The following is a 20,108-nucleotide window of genomic DNA, read 5'->3' on the forward strand; positions in this document are numbered from 1 at the left end:
GGAAGGGGAGGGGGCGGAGCGGGTCTGTGCAGGGGAAGCTGCCTCGGGCTGGGGGTGCTAGGAGAGGAGGAGGGGGGAGGAGAGTAGGGGAGGCACGGCGTTCTAGCAGTGCAGGAAGAGCGGAGCTGCTGAGAGATGCTGGGACTGGTGCTGGGAAACATTTGTGCAGAGCAAGGCTGGCCCATGATGTCCGGGGGCGAGGCGATCCAGGCAGGCAGGGGAGGAGAGGAGGAGGGGGGAGGAGAAGTGCGACAGGGGAAATGCGAGACGGCGGGAAGGGGAGGGGGCGGAGCGGGTCTGTGCAGGGGAAGCTGCCTCGGGCTGGGGGTGCTAGGAGAGGAGGAGGGGAGACTGCAAGTGAATGAGAGAAGGATTGGAAGAAAAGGGAAAGTAAGCACCAAGGTGGAGATGAGGGTGAGTGAGGAGGGGACGGGGGGCGGGGACTTTCACATCGAAGGGCGGTGGGGCCAGGGAGACGAGAAAGGAGCAGCGAGGGACGGGGGGCGGGGACTTTCACATCGAAGGGCGGTGGGGCCAGGGAGACGAGAAAGGAGCAGCGAATGGAAACTAGCGGCAGGCAGGCAGGGGAGGAGAGGAGGAGGGGGGAGGAGAGTAGGGGAGGCACGGCCTAGCGGCCGTGCAATCAAGTAGTGAGGGGGCGGAGCTGGGGAGCGGGTAAACAAAGACACATGCACGCGCCCGTGACTTTTAAGGTCAATGCGCATGCGCATAAGCTTAATGCGCATGCGCATTGACCTTAAAAGTCACGGGCACTGCAAGGAATCGCCACGATTCCTTGCAAGTTAGATAAAGAGTCGATGAGCCCCTATAGTCTCGCTTGCTCGATGCGCATGCGCATCGACAGGCGAGACCTAAAAATACAAAAGTAAGGAATAGGCAGAGTGGAGGCCCAGGGGGTACTGGAACCATAAAGAAAGAATCTTTGGTAATCGATTAACAAAGGCATGTAAATATGCTAACGGTCTTTAAAGACCTGTGAAAACTCGGGCCGGAGATAAGACTCCAGACACTGCCCAGCCGAGGCCCCAGGAGCGCGAGCTGCACTGCAGCAGCCCGGGTTGAGAGACAAGAGGGGGGAGGAGAGGGGCTGAAGCCCTGAAGGCAGAAGTGACACTCTAATAGGAGTGCCCCTGGCCATTTTGAAGTCAGAATGTTCTTCATGCGTACAGACTTGCTGCCGGGACGATGGCCAGAGCGATTAGTTTTTTCCAAAGGGTTCCCTTTGTGCTCTCATGGGTGTCTGTGCTCCGCTTAGTCAAATTAGGGGCATTGGGAGTCAGCGAGCTTCATTTGTTGTTGGGGAGGTCGTGAGTGGCGGCCATTTTAAAGTCAGATTGCTGTATTGTAAATGCTTGCAACTCGCTTACTCTTCTGAGTAAGGTAATAGCTATAAGAAAGGCCACCTTCCATGTGAGGAATTGTATTTCACACCTATGCATAGGTTCGAAAGGTGGTCCCTTTAGTCTGGTAAGTACTATGTTGAGATTCCAGACTGGGACAGGCGGTAGTCTTGGTGGAATGACTCTTTTGAGGCCTTCTATGAAAGCTCTTATTGCTGGTACTTTAAACAGGGAAAGATGTTGTCTGTTTTGTAGGTACGCCGCCATAGCTGCAAGATGTACTCTAATAGAGGTGTAGGCAAGGTTACATTGCTGCAAGTGTAGTAAATAGCAAATAATATGTTTAGTGGATGCGTCCAGAGGGTTGATGTTGTTACTGTTACAGTATACAGCAAACCTTTTCCACTTTGCTGCATAGCATGCTCTGGTGGTAGGACGTCTTGCTTACTTAATGATTTCCATACAGTCTGGAGGTAAATCCAAGTATCCAAATTCTATGACCTCAGGAGCCAGATCGCTAGGTTTAATTGTTTGGGATCTGGGTGCGTTATTTCTCCATGGTTCTGTATAAGGTGCATGGATAATCTCAGTTTTTGATGTGGCACCTGTGAGAGTTGCAGTAGCGTGGTGAACCACGGCTGTCTTGCCCACGTGGGTGCTACTAGTATCATTGTCATTGAATGTTGTTGGAGTTTCCGAACCACTCATGGAATTAGTCGGAGAGGGGGAAAAGCGTAAGCAAATTTGTTGGACCAATTGATCCATAACGCATTGCCCTGGGACAGGTGGTGTGGGTACCTGCTTGCGAAGTTTTGGCATTTTGCGTTCTGATGAGTGGCAAAGAGATCTATCTCTGGTTGTCCCCATCTTTGGAAGAATGGCTGCAGTATTTGGTTGTGCAGTTCCCATTCGTGTATTTGTTCTGACTCTCTGCTTAGGATGTCTGCTATCTGATTTTGAACTCCTGGTAGGTGTTCGGCTAACAGATAGATCTTTTGAGGAATGGCCCATCTCCAAATGTCCTGTGCTAGTCTGGATAGTTGGAGAGTGTGTGTCCCTCCTGTTTTTGAATATAATACATTGCAGTCATGTTGTCTGTTCTGATCAGGACTGCTTTGTTGAGTATTTGCATTTGGAAAGCTTTTAATGCTAGAAACACTGCTAGTAGTTCCAGATAATTGATGTGCAGTCTTTTTTGCTGTACACTCCATTTTCCCTGTACTGTATATTTCTCCATATGCGCTCCCCATCCGGTGAGCGATGCATCCGCTGTCAGTATCACCTGTGGAATCGGTTCTAGGAACGACCGTCCCTTGGAAATGTTTATTGTGTTCCACCACTTCAGAGAGCGATGTGTGCGGTCGTCTACCAACACCAGCTCTGTAATCTGACCTTGAGCCTGATTCCACTGTGTCGCTAGACACTCCTGCAGTGGACGCATTTGTAGTCTGGCATATGGTATGAGCAGTATACAGGAGGACATCATCCCTAACAGCTGCATGAACACTCGAGCTGTTAGTGATTGTTGTGGTTGAAATTTTTGGATCAGCGTGACCATTGTTTGGATCCTGACTGGATTGGGGTATACTTTGGCTTTTTCTGTGTCTATAGTAGCCCCTAGATATTGTTGAATCTTGTTTGGTTGTAGGTGGGATTTTGTGTAGTTCACCGTAAACCCTAGCTGGTGCAGCAATTGAATGGTCTTTTGTGTGTTTTGAAGACATTCTTCCTGTGACTTGGCTTTTATTAGCCAATCGTCCAAGTAAGGGAAGACATGTATTTCTTGTCTTCTTAGATGTGCTGCAACTACTGCTAGGCATTTTGTGAACACCCTTGGTGCTGTTGTGACCCCAAATGGAATGACTTTGAACTGATAATGTTGTCCTTCCACTACAAACCTGAGGTATTTTCTGTGGGCTTTGTGAATTGGGATGTGAAAGTAAGCGTCTTTTAGATCCAGTGTAGAAAGAAAGTCCCCTTTCTTCAGTAAAGGAAGTACTTGTTGGAGCGTGACCATGTGGAAATGTTCCGAGTTTAGATTGGTATTAGAGACTCGTCTTTTTTGGGGATTAGGAAGTATAGAGAGTATACTCCTGTCCCTTGCTGATGTTTTGGAACCTTCTCTATGGCATGCTTTTGTAGCAGTGATAGTACTTCCTGTTTTAACAATGTTAAATGATCTTGACTCATTGGACGCTGTCTTGAGGGGATGTTTGGTGGGGTAGCTATGAGTTCCAGGCAATAACCATGTTGGATAATCTGTCTCACCCACCTGTCTGATGTGATGTTTTCCCAGACAGGTAGGAACTGTGATAAACGTCCCCCGGCCGGTGTTATATGGTCTGGGGGGAGTTGTATTACGTCACTGTTTTGGGGTTGGGGAGTTGCGGTTGTTATTATTTCCGCGACCTCTACCCTTGTTGTTGTTACCTCTGAAACTGCCTCTTGAATTACATCTGGGTGATGTTGGTGTAAAAGAGGTAGATTGTTGGCTTGTGCCTGTACTTTTTGACCCCCCTCTATAGGTGGACCTACGAAAGGAACCTCTGAGTTGGCTGTTGTAATGCTCCCATTGATTTAGCCGTTTCTGTGTCCTTTTTCATCTTTTCTAAAGTCTCATCTGTTCCTGAGCCGAAAAGTGTTTTTTGGTCAAAAGGTTGGTTCAATAACGATGTTTGTACTTCTTGTTTGAACCCTGAGACCCTAAGCCATGCATGTCTTCTTAGCATGATACTAGTGTTGATGGATCTTGCTGCAGTGTCTGCTGCGTCTAAAGCGCACTTAATGGAAGTGTTAGTTATTATCTTCCCTTCCTGTATAAGCTGGTCTGCCCTTTTTTGATGTTCCTTAGGAAGATGTGTGATGAGTTTTCTTAACTCATCATAATGCGCTCTATCATAACGTGCCAGTAGCGCTTGTGTATTAGCTATGCGCCAGCTGTTTGCTGCTTGTGATGCTACCCTTTTGCCTGATGCATCTATTAGCTTGGACTCCTTATCAGGAGGAGGAGCTTCTCCTGTAGATAATGAATTTGCTCTTTTACGAGCGTTTGTAACTACAAGTGAGTCCAGAGGTCCTTTTCCTTTGATAAATATTGGGTCCTTTGGGGCTGCCTTATATTTTTTTATCAATTCTTGGGTTTAATACCCTAGCCCTCACAGGGTCTTTGAATAGGTCTGCTGTGTGGCTGAGAAGACCTTTTAGGATAGGTAGTGTGCCTGATGTTCTTTGTGCAGCAGGTAGCGTTTCTAAAAGGAAATCCTCTATTTGAGGTACTGTATGTAAATCTACCTTATGGTATTTAGCTGCCCTAATAATCAACTGCACAAAACCTGTATTATCATCAGGTGGTGAAGGTTTTGAGGGGTATAATTGTGGGTCGTTATCATCGTCTGACCCTGCATCATAATTTTCCCATGGGTCTTCCTCATCTGGGATAGTGTCGTCATCTCCATCTCCATGAGGTTCTCCCTCCCCTGCATCACTGTCTACATCTGTTTGAGGTGTAGATTGTCTTGGTGTAGATGGTGGAGGAATAGTTGGCCTATTGTGAGGAATAGGAGAAGAGGGTGAGTCTCTAGGCTGAGGAGAAAGGGGAGGAGTTGTATTTGTCCCCATTGTTCTCTTTTTAGGAGGAAGAGCTTTGTCATCTAGTTCATTCTTCCTCTTGTTCAGTGATTTTGTCACCACTTTGGTCACAGTCTGCTGCTCCTGTGTCGGTACCGAAGTTTTTGGTTCCGAAAGGTGCCTTCGCTTCTGACGTCCATGTTCTGTGTTTTTGGCACCAAAAATTTGCTCGGTTCCGATTTTTTCGGTGTCGAGTAAGTCTTCGACGTCGAAGCATGTTTCGGTTTCGACATGGAATGTTTCGATGCCGAGCTTTCTTTTGTATGGAGCTTCGGTGTCGATGTCGACCGTTTCTCGGATCCGACATGGTGGGAGGCCGAGAGTTTCGGTTTCAGTTTCGGTGCCGGGCCCGAAGGCGGGGCGTCAGAAACTTTCTTCGGTGGTCTGACCGGGCTCGAAGGCGGAGTCGGTACCACACGGGGTCGGTTTTTTGGTAAGGGGACGTCGTCACTCACGGTTTGCTGGACGTCGATTCCCTCGACATCAGACTCCTCCCCTTCCGACCCCGACTCGTCCTCATGTTCCTCTTCTTCTTCTTCGAGGTGCTGGTCTTCGAACAGCTCCGGGATTGCCTCAGACTGCATTCTTGAAACCTCGTGTCTTCTGGCTCGACGGTTTCCGATAGTCGACTTGGAGGAGAACGCTGCGCAGGCTTCTAAGTCCCTGGATTCGTGTTCAGGCGATAGGCAGAGATTGCACACCTCGTGTAGGAACTTAGCACCACACGTTGGACATCTCTTAAATGGAGTCCTTTCCATGGACTCCGGGCTGGACTACGCGAGAAAGACCTCCCGGTCTCGTCGACGTAGAAGAAAATGTTTATTGTTGGAGTTGAAACGCGTCGGAATGGAAATGATATCGCGTTCGATAACAATACCGTCGAATTGGAAAGGGAATAAGCGCCGAAATATCACTTTTTCTCGAAGTCGATCTGGAGCGCTTCGGTCCTCATCCGAACCCGATGGCGGAAAAAAACAATCTAAGGATGGATGCCCATGCGCACTAGCACCCAAGGGAGGAGTCACCAGCCTCGTGACGACAAAAGACTTCTCCAAGAGAAAAACAAGTGCAATCATCCGAGCCAAACACCAGATGGCGATCTATTCATAATGTACCATCTGCAGCCCATATGCCTCGAACACTCCGCTAAAATGGATTGAAAGTGGCAGCCGTTAGTGCCTGCCTTTTAAAAAAAAGGTCTGCTACTGGACAGCTGGAGTAAAAAGCTCTGGATTGGCTGCACGCGAACAAACGTGTATGCGGGCTGAGCAAGAGTGACTGCCACCAAACTCATCCTGATATGTGCGCACAGGTTGCCCGTCACAAAAGGGACACTTAAGGGATTAGGGCTGAACGTGTGTAATATAGTGTGAGTAGGTATTCATGGTGTAAGTCTGTAGTGCTTCTAGGAAAATAGTGCGTGCTTCGTGTGAAATCTCCACCGAAACACAGTTTTGCCTTTGTTAGTCCTAGAGACTCAGATGATCTGAGCATCACTCAGCGCCAACTGAGCATCACTCGGCACCACCACATTATCACTCGGCGCCACCACATTATCACTCGGCGCCACCGCAGCATCACTCGGCGCCACCGCAGCATCACTCGGCGCCACCGCAGCATCACTCGGCGCCACCGCAGCATCACTCGGCGCCACCGCAGCATCACTCGGCGCCACCGCAGCATCACTCGGCGCCACCGCAGCATCACTCGGCGCCACCGCAGCATCACTCGGCGCCACCGCAGCATCACTCGGCGCCACCGCAGCATCACTCGGCGCCACCGCAGCATCACTCGGCGCCACCGCAGCATCACTCGGCGCCACCGCAGCATCACTCGGCGCCACCGCAGCATCACTCGGCGCCACCGCAGCATCACTCGGCGCCACCGCAGCATCACTCGGCGCCACCGCAGCATCACTCGGCGCCACCGCAGCATCACTCGGCGCCACCGCAGCATCACTCGGCGCCACCGCAGCATCACTCGGCGCCACCGCAGCATCACTCGGCGCCACCGCAGCATCACTCGGCGCCACCGCAGCATCACTCGGGGCCTCCGCAGCATCACTCGGGGCCTCCGCAGCATCACTCAGGGCCTCCGCAGCATCACTCAGGGCCTCCGCAGCATCACTCAGGGCCTCCGCAGCATCACTCAGGGCCTCCGCAGCATCACTCAGGGCCTCCGCAGCATCACTCAGGGCCTCCGCAGCATCACTCAGGGCCTCCGCAGCATCACTCAGGGCCTCCGCAGCATCACTCAGGGCCTCCGCAGCATCACTCAGGGCCACCGCAGCATCACTCAGGGCCACCGCAGCATCACTCAGGGCCACCGCAGCATCACTCAGGGCCACCGCAGCATCACTCAGGGCCACCGCAGCATCACTCAGGGCCACCGCAGCATCACTCAGGGCCACCGCAGCATCACTCAGGGCCACCGCAGCATCACTCAGGGCCACCGCAGCATCACTCAGGGCCACCGCAGCATCACTCAGGGCCACCGCAGCATCACTCAGGGCCACCGCAGCATCACTCAGGGCCACCGCAGCATCACTCAGGGCCACCGCAGCATCACTCAGGGCCACCGCAGCATCACTCAGGGCCACCGCAGCATCACTCAGGGCCACCGCAGCATCACTCAGGGCCACCGCAGCATCACTCAGGGCCACCGCAGCATCACTCAGGGCCACCGCAGCATCACTCAAGGCCACCACAGCATCACTCAAGGCCACCACAGCATCACTCAGGGCCACCACAGCATCACTTAGGGCCACCACTTAGGGGCATCACAACATCACTATGCGCTACCACAGCATCACTCGGCGCCACTGCAGCATCACTCGGCGCCACCGCAGCATCACTCGGGGCCTCCGCAGCATCACTCGGGGCCTCCGCAGCATCACTCGGGGCCTCCGCAGCATCACTCGGGGCCTCCGCAGCATCACTCGGGGCCTCCGCAGCATCACTCGGGGCCTCCGCAGCATCACTCGGGGCCTCCGCAGCATCACTCGGGGCCTCCGCAGCATCACTCGGGGCCTCCGCAGCATCACTCAGGGCCTCCGCAGCATCACTCAGGGCCTCCGCAGCATCACTCAGGGCCTCCGCAGCATCACTCAGGGCCACCGCAGCATCACTCAGGGCCACCGCAGCATCACTCAGGGCCACCGCAGCATCACTCAGGGCCACCGCAGCATCACTCAGGGCCACCGCAGCATCACTCAGGGCCACCGCAGCATCACTCAGGGCCACCGCAGCATCACTCAGGGCCACCGCAGCATCACTCAGGGCCACCGCAGCATCACTCAGGGCCACCGCAGCATCACTCAGGGCCACCGCAGCATCACTCAGGGCCACCGCAGCATCACTCAGGGCCACCGCAGCATCACTCAGGGCCACCACAGCATCACTCAGGGCCACCACAGCATCACTTAGGGCCACCACTTAGGGGCATCACAACATCACTATGCGCTACCACAGCATCACTCGTCGCCACCACAACATCACTCCGCGCCATCACAGCATCAATCTGTGCAACCATTCAACAACTGGTTCAAATATGTTCTCTCAATGTTTCAAGCTTTATTACAAATGTCACAAAAAAGATGTTAATATTTCACTTCTGTTCTTAAAATACACTGAACATAATCTTCACAAAAGTTATTTACAAAAGTTTAAGCAATTGCCATTATAAATTACAATCACTTATTTAAGTATTAATTATTTAAAAAAATTAAAAGCCATTGTTATTTGTATTATCAATATATCTAAGTCATGTAAATACAAAACATGTTGCATTACAAATGCTATAGGTGTCACATTTGCGAAAGTTATAACTATTGGCATTGTAAATGACAAAGCTATTAATTTAGCTATTTTCAAAACCAACACATAAATAAAAAATGGTCATTTACAAGACCAATAGCTCAAACTTTCATAATGCGAGACCTATTACATTGCAAATGCTTGTTGATATGTGGTTTCAAGGTAGAAGTTAAATAAGCCTGAAAACCATGGAGGTACGCATCTAAGTAGATTTATAGAGGCTCACAGGTTGCTGAAACCATTGTTAAACGTCATGGTCTCTTTACATTGCTTACGTGACGGCGAGCTCATTGAACAAAGCAAACAGAGAAGAAAGGTTTTGTTCTGTTATGAAGTTGGTGATAGTTTTCACATTTAAATTCCGATTGACAACTTCTTTTTGGTTCAATTAAGAGAAGATGAACCCTTTCAGAGTGGTGAACGGGGCGTTCGTACAGACAAATAAATAAATCAAAACAGCACCAGCCTGCAGTAGAGTGAATGACATTAGACTTCCCTCCAATATAATTAAACAACGTGGAGTTGCACACCTTCGTTTCAGGAAAGCTCAGATGAAATGGATAAACATTTTATTCCAATTACTTATGGAATTCCGTTTCAGTTCTGGAGATGTATAAAGAAGAAAATTAATTAATTTGGCATTCAGTGAAGGAATTATGGCTCTTCCTCCATATAGCTGAGCAGAGCACTTATTCGATTTGGTGACAACAGCCGAACAGTCTTTCTTCGTTGCCGCATTTAGATTTCCAGATTACTTGACATCCATTGGGATACCCAAATAGTTATATCCAGTGACCTGGTCAATTGGTTTGTCACCCAGTGTCAGTCTTAAGTTTCTGACTTTGGTTCTAAAGGCCATGATTTTTGTTTTGGACTTGTTAACCATAAGCCCATTGTCTGAGTTAAAAGACAAGTTTGATAGTTAGTATTGCAGGCCGGCAGGAGTTAAAGAGAAAATTCGTTGGCATAAGCTCAATAAGGTATGGAACACCTGCTGAGTTTGGGAGGCAAGCCTTCTGGGCCTTCCATGTAGAGGTAGAGGTCTGCAATATCAAGAGAAAAAAAATGGGAACGAGAACTCACCCATGTGTGACTCCAGAAAATGTTGACATCTTTGAAAAGACAGTCACTGGTAGAGAATTGTATTTGCAGCCGAGTGACACTGTATAATGCCAAGATGAAATATAACAAGTGATCAATACCCCATCCAAAGAGCTTGGCCAAGAAAGGACACCAAACCAATTTGTTGAAGACACTACTGTAATCAATAACACAAACATAATGGGGTTTCCTCATGGCAATGAGGCAATGGCATAGTTAATTAACAGGGTTCAAGTCACAATATTATCAGGGGGGGGGAATCCTTTTCTAAATCCAGTTTGATTCAACAGTAGAAGAAGAGGTGAGACGTTTCAATAAAAGTTTTTGTTGCAGAGATCTTGCCATTGGCATCCAGAAGCACAATAAGGTGATCATTTCTCAGTACATTTTTAGGTCCTTTTTTATGAATAAGATTCACAATACACATCTTCCACGACACTGGAATCATGCCCACAGACACACAATGATAAGAAAGACCATGAAGTAACGGGATTCATAATGGTATGTTAGTTATGAGGATGCGCAACTGGAATCCCATTTGGGCCTCCTGTACATGAGTACCTGCTGCTTTTTATTAGTCTGTATACTTCTACTTGAGAAATGGAAAGCGCAGTGTTACACTTGAGGCTCAATGGCTCTTGAGGTACCTGGTTTATTTGCAAACAGCACTCCAATATAGATTTCCCTTCGTGTTTTGGTAATGAAGAAAACATTGTTTGCCTTGCAATCTTGTGTCCCAAGGCAGATCGAAGACCAAGTTTTACTAGGATGATTTGAGTTGATTGCCTCCTTTAGCTTGCTCAGGCCTTGTCGACCTGAATTGCTATGATATTTCTAACTCTAGTTTTATAAAGGTGTGCATGTTTGATTGTAATTTGTAATTTGTAACTGTGTTTTGTATCGCGCCAACTCACCGACAGGTCTCAAAGCGCTACTGACCATGTACAGCAACAAAGATGGAATAAAGGTGTAAAGGTGTCTGATCTAGTATCCGACTATTGAGATGGAAAAGCGTCTTTAAAGAGTAAAGTTTTCAGGGACTTCCTAAAGTAAAGAAGATTAGGTTCTCTGCGAAGCGCCTCCGGTAACTTATTCCAGATGGTAGGGGCCTGAACTGAAAAAGATCTGCCTCCTTTTGTTGTTAACTTGAAGCGTGGACATGATAACAGAAATGATCCGGATGATCGCAGGGCGCGCTTGGGTTCATATATTTTAAGCCTTTCTTTTATGTAGGCTGGCGCCTGTCCGTGGACTGCTTTGTGGCAGATACACATACTCTTAAATTCGACTCTCTGCGCTATAGGCAACCAATGTAGCCTATAGAGCAGAGGGGAGGCATGAGTCCTCCTCGGCAATCCAAAGATCAAGCGTGCTGCATCATTCAGGATAACCTGAAGACGGTTGATGGAGTTTTTTGGAAGGCCGAGGTACAGTGCGTTGCCATAGTCTATTCTAGACACTATGGTGGCTGAAACAATGGTTCGCAGCATGTTTCTCGAGAGCAAGGGGGCGAGTTTACGTAGTTGTCTGATCAAGTTGGTGCAGGAGCCAACTACAGCGGATACTTGATTGACCATTGAGAGTTCCTGGTCAATTTTCATGCCAAGACTCTTAACACTAGGGCACGGTTTTGGGGTAGGTCCTAGTTCTTGTGGCCAAAACAAATCGTTCCAGGGGGAAGTAGAGGTTGAAACTACGAGCACTTCCGTTTTATCTGGGTTGATTTTCAGCAAATTGGACGACATCCAATTAACTGTAAATCGTAGAATGTCTTGGGCCAAGGATTGGGCCGATGGTGTGTTATCGATCCTCAGCAACAGCTGAGTATCGTCGGCATAGTTAAAGACTTTGCAATTCATGTTTGCCAGGGACTCTATCAATGGTTGTAGGTACAGGTTAAATAAAAGCGGAGAAAGTGCTGATCCCTGCGGGACTCCACAAGCTAACATGCCCACATCTGAGACCTGGTCTGCCAACTGGATCTTCTGCGTCCTTCCTGTCAAAAAAGCTGTTAGCCATTTGAGGGCTTGCTCTCCTATCCCAAACCCAGCCAATCTGTCCAGTAGAAATGCATGGCTGACGGTATCAAACGCCGCTGAAAGATCTAACAAAATCAGGGCGCTTGGCTTTTTACCGTCAGCCATGCATCTCAGCTCATCTAGTACCGACAGCATTACTAGTTCTGTGCTATGGTGGGCACGAAAACCAGCTTGTCGCTCCTGGAGAAGATGGTGAGATTCCAGGAGGGATGATAATGATTTTAGCACATGCTGTTCTAGTACCTTTGACAGAAATGGCAGCTGGGAGATTGGCCTATAGTTCTTCAGGTTAGCTGGATCTGCTCCAGGCTTTTTTATCAGAGGTCTGACGCGTGCCTCTTTGAAGATAGATGGTAATATTCCAGTGGCTAATGAGGTGTTTAGAAGATCTAAAATTTGGTCTTCCAAAATCGGTATTGCCAGCCGAAGGATGTCAGGTGATCCACTTATGGCGACGGTCAGCAAAGATATTTTCCGCAAGCTTCCCAGACTGATGGTGATGCCATTTTGCTTTTGGGATTTGCCAGGCACGTGAATTCCTAGGGCGAAGGTTTGATCAAGCATTATTACTGCCTAGAAAGGTTGAAGAAATAAAGTTCAGGACAGCCAGAAGGAGTGGTTCCCAGTCATATATCCAGGGTTGTGTGGACTGAACAGCATTCACGATGGAAACCAGGTAGTGAGTTAGGAAGGGCTGAGTGACAACTGAAGAGAGCTTAAAATTAATATCATGGTTCCAATGAAAAAACTGTTTCTTAATTAGAATGTTCTTGTTGGAGGAAAGGATTGACATGCTAAATATTGGTCGAAGGTGATGCTTGGTGTGTAATGCTGTGGATTATGATCATTCTCTGTTCAGGATATAATTTAAAACTCAAGTCACGGATAAAGTGAGCACTGTGTAAGAACATATAATCTATAGTTGAGTTATTTCCTATAGTAAAAGTTGGTTTGGCAGGCCGGTCGTTTGCAAATCTGCCATTTAATGACTGGAATCCGTTGTCCCAGAGTAGGTTAAACAAATGGCCCCCACTAGAAGTTTTTTTAAGTTTGTCAAAGTATACACTCAAGAACCCGCTAGCCTATTCATACACAAAGAATCAATCTTTAATCATTACTAACCCACTGCTACTTCAAAAAGTATTTTTACTTTTCGGGGTATGTGTGATTGAGTGCCGGGTACGAATGTGAAAATGGTTGGGGTTTGTTGTTCTGTTTCAATTCATTCTTTTTTGAGTTAAGAAATTGTAAGATGAAGTATTGTATTTTGAATGTACTTTTGGAGGAAGTAATTATATTGATTGTGCATATTAAGTTTGTTTATGGTTCTGTCATGGATTTTTCGTGACTAATCAAAGCTAATGAAATAAAAAGATTTTTTGAAGTAACGGTGGGTTAGTAATTATTAAATATTGATTCTTTGTAACTAAATAGGCTAGCAGTTTCTTGAGTGTACATTTTGATGTGCTGCCCCATGTGCTAGAGCCTAAGGAAATACTGGAAGTACCTATCACGAAATAGCAGTGGCGTAACGAAAACTGAGGGCCTCCCCTACAAGGTACGTGGAGGGGCCCCCTCAGGACTCTATCAATAGCTCTCTGGTCGAAGTGCTGTGCTGAGAGCCCCACCACCCCGCAATGCGGGGCTGCAGGTGCCGTTTTACGCCCCGGGAAATAAAAGCTAAGTTAAACACTATCAGGTGAAGTATCTGCCATGTCCAAAGGTCTGTACAAGACTAAGCCTTTGTTAAAATCCCCTATAGTAACTGATGGAGCATTTAAGATGTTATCGAGTTCGCCCAGGAAAGCAGCAATTTTGGCGCTAGTTTTGCTTAAACCCCTAGCCGCTATGAAACAGAGCAGACAGGCTTAACTTAGGGCAAGGTATTCACTTATTTATGCAATGACGAAACAGTAGTAAAGTCAAAATGCAAAACAATCAAAATCCCAAACCGAATTATAACAGAGTAAAATGTAATAAAGATAATGACAGCATTCCATTAAGGGGAGCAGAGAAATTAATTTTAAAAGTTTTAATTAGAAATAGCGGCACAGAGCGTCAATGGTAGTCAATGGTTTTGGCAGAACAGGATTTTGGTGCAATTTGTGAATGACCGAGATGGAGCACGGGTCAGGTACACCATCCAGGTTAATGCTTGTCAAGGGTTTTACCTTCTGCCTTAGACTCTTAAGTCCCAATCAATCCCAGAAGTACACATTTAAAGCCCCCAGGACCTCAGAGACTTGGAGTCTCATAGGGTTTCAGACAGAGAGCGGCAGCACAGTCCAGTAAAGCCAGGTCCAGTTGCCACTGGTCAGCTGGGTACTTCAAGCAAACGGCCACTTGCATCTTGTAGTCTCCCTGTAGACATACAGGGTATAAGCGGGAGCATGTCAGAGACAGCAGGTGCAGCCCTCTTCTGAACTTCCGCATGTCCACAACATGTTCTGATGTGGGTGCCTGGTGATACAACATGTATGCCTGGCAAGAGCTAGTGGGTGAGGATGATTTCTGTCCCCTACATAAACATTGGGTTAAAGGTTTCTAAGCCCTGATCTACCTACTTTTTCAGTAGTTCCTGTTATGTGTACTACAAAAGGCCCAACCAGCAATGTGTCAGGGTAAACCCAAGATGGCGAAAGTCTTCAGCCACAATAAACTTGGGCTCTGCTGGTAAGGGGTGGGGAGTGTACAATGGTGACCCTGGTATCCTCCCGCATCTAGCACTAAAATCAAGTTAGTCGGTCACTCTACCCACAACACACACAAGACAGAAGTCTGGCAGGACAAAAGCATGATCCTCCGGAAACCAGACAGTAGATACATAAGAACTAAATTGGTATGCTGTTCTTTCTCTTTCAAGTGTACCCCAAGTGTTATATGTAAACCCAGCGACAGACGTCTGGTAGGGTAAACGCAGGGTTCTTCAGCAGGCAGACAGAGTATCCACAAGAATTGTTTTGGCATCTCTTCTCTCGCTTTTATGAGTGTCCCAAGAGTTAAATGCGGCTCAATAGAACTGTCGAGCAGAATTTGACACAGAGATGTCAAAAGGAGGCTCTTAACCCACCCTTCATATTCTGTGGAGCTCAGAAGAGGAGTCATCTCCGCCCATTAAGGTCAGCCTATTGTTTGATCCTGTGAGGCATCATTTGTTCAAACCTATTAAATGTTACATTTTTCTTAATATTCATTAATTTAATTTTTAATAATTAGTTGTGTAATTATTTTACTAGCTAGTCCCAATCCCGAGATAGTGTTATAATTTAATATTGCCTCTCATAGTTTCTCTATAGGCCAGACAGCCTTCCTACAGCGAAAATGACTTTTGGGTGAAGTCACTTCAAGGACATGTTAATATTACATTTTAATATGTCCTAGCTTTAAATTCTAAGCACTCTGCCATGTGGGCTACAAGGCTACATAGGGTGACATTAATATTAGAAACAAAGGTTTCTACCTGTGAAAATGGGTTTGCAACAGTTTGACAGGTTGCAGTGCATGTGTGCACTGTTAGTCAGGGTACAATGGCAGAACTGAAGCCATGTTTACACAAACACTATAGTGGGTGGCACATTAAGTGCTCCAGTCAGCTAGTCGCATTTCACTTCCAGGCCCTGGATTCATTTTGTACCACATACTAGGGACTTAAGGGCAAGTTAAATATACCAATTTGGAGTACGCCAAATAACCCATGTTTAAAAGGGAGCACAGGCACTGGTTAACAAGGTAAAGTGCACAGAGGTCTAAAGCCAGCATAACATATAGGGATAAAAATAGGTAAAAGATCGTCATTTCCAACAGGTGGAAAGACCACTTTACTAAAGACTAAACACTACAATTGTTTTTATCCAGCGGAAGGCACTCACAAGTTCCTCTTAAGTGATAGGAAGCATGCTTTAAGAGTGCTACTGGGGCAATTGTGCCACAGGGAACAAGAAAAGTAAGCCACTGGAAAACGCAAGTCACTTGGGGAGGGGTTGGGGGTGTCATGGGCACATGGCTCACATAAGAACATACATAGTTAAGCAGAGATACATGCACGAGGATCTAGGGTAGCAGCAGTGGGAAAGTATGGCAAACAAGAATATTTGCAAACACAAAGCAAAGCAGGATACTCAAAATATGATTTCACCTACATGATGGATATAGGAGCAGAACAGCTGCTCTTAACGTATAAAATCCATGGACCAACCCATGGGCCTTTCATGTTTTTCTCACAGATGTCACATCCACTAACATCAAAACTGATAGATGAAATCTTTCATCCAAACGTGATTTAGACTGATCAAGTGATGCCCAGTAAGCCAGTAAGGACACACCATTAAGAAGATATTAAACACATGAACATTTTACATTTACAGTGGCTGAAGTGTAAGACAAAAAGAAAGAACAGAGAAAATCCTACAGTTTTTGTGTTGGTGCAATGAAAAACATTCCCAGGTCCTACACCAATGCCATGAAGGCGAATAGTGTACTTCACCTACCCAAAGCCATAACTAAATCCCATAGAAAATAGAGCTTCAACACCACAGCAGATAGTTGGATGGTCAATTCTGTAATTTCCCATAACCATCCAAAGACCACTGCTGCAGCTCTGCCTCTTCTACTTACTTGATCCACAGTATACTTTATGTAATCATAGAAGTCACTCCGGGTGTAAATGGCGTACGTGTCATCTGAGCCGTCCGTGTAATCCTTCAGAAACAAGTGCCGGAAAGAAATAGTGTTCTCTTCTTTGAACGTCACCACCATCTGGTTGCTGAGTCCAAAGAGAATAAGCTGCAAGAGGGTTGAAGAGAAGGATAGACTAATATTAACTGATACACAAGGTGTGTGTCAGATGAAGAAAACATCAGTTAAAGATCAATGGAACCACAATTAGGACAAGCATAAGTAAAGCATGTGGAGAGACATCAAGCTGAATCAAACAAGGAGGCACACAGGAGGCCACTCAAACGTATAGCACAGAGTATTTATGTTCTTTATTTTGCTAAACACCACTGTGATACTGCAAGCTTTCTAAAGTGCAAAAAGAACAGAATTTAGGAAATATGGTCCATCACAAGAAACAAAGTATTTAGCACAAAGCTAGCCTGCAGGACAGCCAGCGTAATATAGGAGTTTTCAGAGGTTTTCTGAAGAGTAGGTAGTAGGGCGTGGCCCATACCCTCTAAGAAACAAACCAAAAGCTAAGGAGTCATTACAGATATCTATGTTGCTCAAGCAGGGTGTCCTAACTTCAGTAGTAATTGCCCTTGTATCTAGGCTGGACTCCGCAAACTCAATATACATCAGCCTACCAAAGAACCTACTCTATAGACTCCAGATGGTTCACAATCCAGCTGCTAGACTGATTTTCAGATTACACAGAAGCTGCCATGTCACCTCTCTGTTGCAGGATCAACAAATACTCGCCAACTGGCGAAGTTCGCTTTTCGTGACTCAACCTACTGACCCTTTTCGTGACTCAACCTACTGACCATCCGAAGATTCAGGAAGGAAAGCATGGCAGCTCAGTTTTTTTGGTACAAGCACCATCTAAATGGAACTCCTTATCCAGGGGCAGCTCCTCCGTTTGAGAGGAGCATCACCCCACTAAGAAAGCCCCAGGCCAGAGGTGAAAAATCAAATGGTAATAAAGTTTATAACTGTTTTCTTTTTTTCCATCAACTGACCTGTCCTGAACTGAGTAGCGGGGCCAGTGCTGCTGTGCCAAGTGCCAGCAGCAAGGAGCTCTTCTCTTTAAAATGTGCATGTCTATTTGGCCGGCTGTCTTGCAGCAGCCAGCCAGACATGTGCATTTTAAACTTCCCTAACCTAGCTGTCTTATACTGCTGGGTTAGAGACAGGGCAGGCCTCCAGTGTGCTTCGAAGCGCTGAGTGCGTCCGCGCCCTCCAATCCTGGCGGTGCTCTCACGCTGGTGCGAGCAGAGCCAGGCGTGGTTAGAGGAGTTAGGAGTTTTATGCTGGGTTGGCGCCTACCTGAAGACCAGAGGAGGACATTGCGTTGGAAAGTAAGTCTAATAATTTTTGGGGGTTCACCTGCCCCCCTCCATATTTGGTAGCCTCCACTGTCTTAACCACTGACTGTACGCTTTGAAAACTATCTTGGATCATTCAGGAAGAACCTAAACACTTGGCTCTTTAGACAAGCTTATCAATAGTGCTAATCACAGTGGTGCGTGTTCCCTCTGGATAATTAACCAATAGCGCCAAGAAAACGTCTGGTGAAATTGCGCGCTACAATTTTCAATTAACGTATCATTACCATAAGAGGGTTGCACTTTTAGCCATGATATGCAACATTTCAAAGCACATGGCTTCGCCTTTTTGCATGCACATCTGGAGCTCACTTGCTGAACTCTACCTTTATTTTGATGGCCATCCTTATCCAAGGCTCCTGGTTTCAGCATGCACCAAAAAGACTGGTTATTGGAAGACTGAGCTGCCATGTTAACCCTGTGCTCCATAGGAATTATTTTACATAATTTTTACTGAACTTTTCTTCCTTAATATGTTGATAAGCACTTTTGGTAACTTCTGGGGTTTTTGGAGCAAAAGTATGGAGGTTATTTTGCACCCGTCTAGGAGAGGCCTTTGTGAGTTATTTGTGCGGTTGTCAGATGCTCTCGGTTTGAACAGGTGGGGACCCCAACTACCTTTGGGAGGGCATTACGCACACATTCAAATAATCGTCCCCAGTTTCTTTACTTTTTATATGGGGGGGGGGGGGGGGGTGGGTGTCACGACCAGCAAGTGTGGCAGAGGAAAACAAATAGTTTCTTACCTGTCGGTGTAGTTTTGCAGGTTGATCTTTCTGGATTCACTATGCTGTGCATTATTCCGCAGTCTTGTGGTTGGGTCCGGATTCGTAGTCTTTTCTTTGTTTTTGTTTTTTTTGTAGCCCAGGTGGGCGTCGACGTCCCACCTTTGGTGCATTTCCGGTGACGTCGGCACACTTCCTGCGGAAGCTCCCACTCCTGGGCGCCATCTTCGGATTCTTTTTTCTCGTGTTCGTCTTGTTACCAAAGTTATGGCAATGTTCAACTAAAGTTTTTTCACCGCTTTAACCTTTAAGGCTTCTTTTCCAAGTATTGTCTTTGTTTCAACCACCTTGGTGGGTGGGTTCGCTAGTGAATCCAGAAAGATCATCAAGCTGCAAAACTACACCGACAGGTAAGAAACTATTCGTTTATCAGCGTGAATCTTTCTGGATTCACTATGCTGTGCATAGACTTTGTAGCGGTTTCTCATGTTTGTGGCAGCTGGGTGGAAGATGAGCGTTGGTTATTGAATAGGTGTTGAAGCACCCTTTGTCCGACTTGTGCTTCCTTGTTCATCTGTATATCCACACAGTAGTGCTTCGTGAACGTGTGCACTGAAGCCAATGTTGCCGCCAGGCATATGTCCTGAATTGGTGTGTTAGCTAGGAAAGCTATAGTAGCTCCTTTTTTCCTGGTAGAGTGGGCACGTGTCCCATCTGTTAGTTCCTACCCTGCCTGCTTGTGGCAGAACTGTATTGTTTGGGCGATCCATCATGCAATTGTTCCTTTAGTTACTGGTTTCCCCATGAAACTGTTAGCGAAGGACACAAAGAACTGCTTTGTTTTCCTGTGTTCCTTTGTTCTCTAAATGTAGTGCATGACTGCCCTTCTGGCGTCCAGAGTGTGCAGTGCCCTTTCAGCTCTTGTTGCCGGTTTTTGGAAGAAACTTGGTATCTGTATAGTTTGATTCAAGTGGAACCTTGACACCACCTTAGGCATGAAGTGTGGGTCCGTTCTCATCACCACCCTATCGATGTGTATCTGTATGTAGGGTTCCTGTAGTGTTAGTGCCTGCAGTTCGCACACTCTGCGCAGTGAAGTGATTGCTACCAGGAAAGCGGTTTTCATGGTCAGCATTTCTAGGGAGGCCTTGTGAATCGGTTCGAAAGGTTCCTTCATGAAGTCCGTTAGGACTAGGTTAAGGTTCCATGCAGGTGGTGGCACCCTCTTTGGCGGTCCGATCCTCTTTGCTCCCTCCAGGAATCTTTTAACGACCTGTGATGTGAAGAAACTCTTGCACGTTTCTCCTCTCGTGTACGCGACTATCGCTGCCAAGTGAACCCTCAGTGAGGATGAGCTCAGATTTCTGTTGAGCAGGTGCGTGAGGTACTTTAGCAC

The 20,108-nt window shown here is 46.9% G+C and overlaps 1 protein-coding gene across 2 annotated transcripts in view; it reads right to left on the reverse strand.

The window, feature by feature from the left end:
* Positions 1–20,108, reverse strand: part of MCOLN1 (mucolipin TRP cation channel 1) — a 209,339-nt gene that overhangs the window by 109,318 nt on the left and 79,913 nt on the right. For both annotated transcript variants that reach the window (XM_086960614.1, XM_086960622.1), the window contains exon 3: positions 16,558–16,725. In XM_086960614.1, the coding sequence (XP_086816740.1) occupies positions 16,558–16,725 (168 nt within the window). The remainder of the gene's footprint in view (positions 1–16,557; positions 16,726–20,108) is intronic.

This window comes from Lissotriton vulgaris, chromosome 1_1 (assembly GCF_964263255.1).
Source record: "Lissotriton vulgaris chromosome 1_1, aLisVul1.2, whole genome shotgun sequence".
NCBI classification, from domain to species: Eukaryota; Metazoa; Chordata; class Amphibia; order Caudata; family Salamandridae; genus Lissotriton; species Lissotriton vulgaris.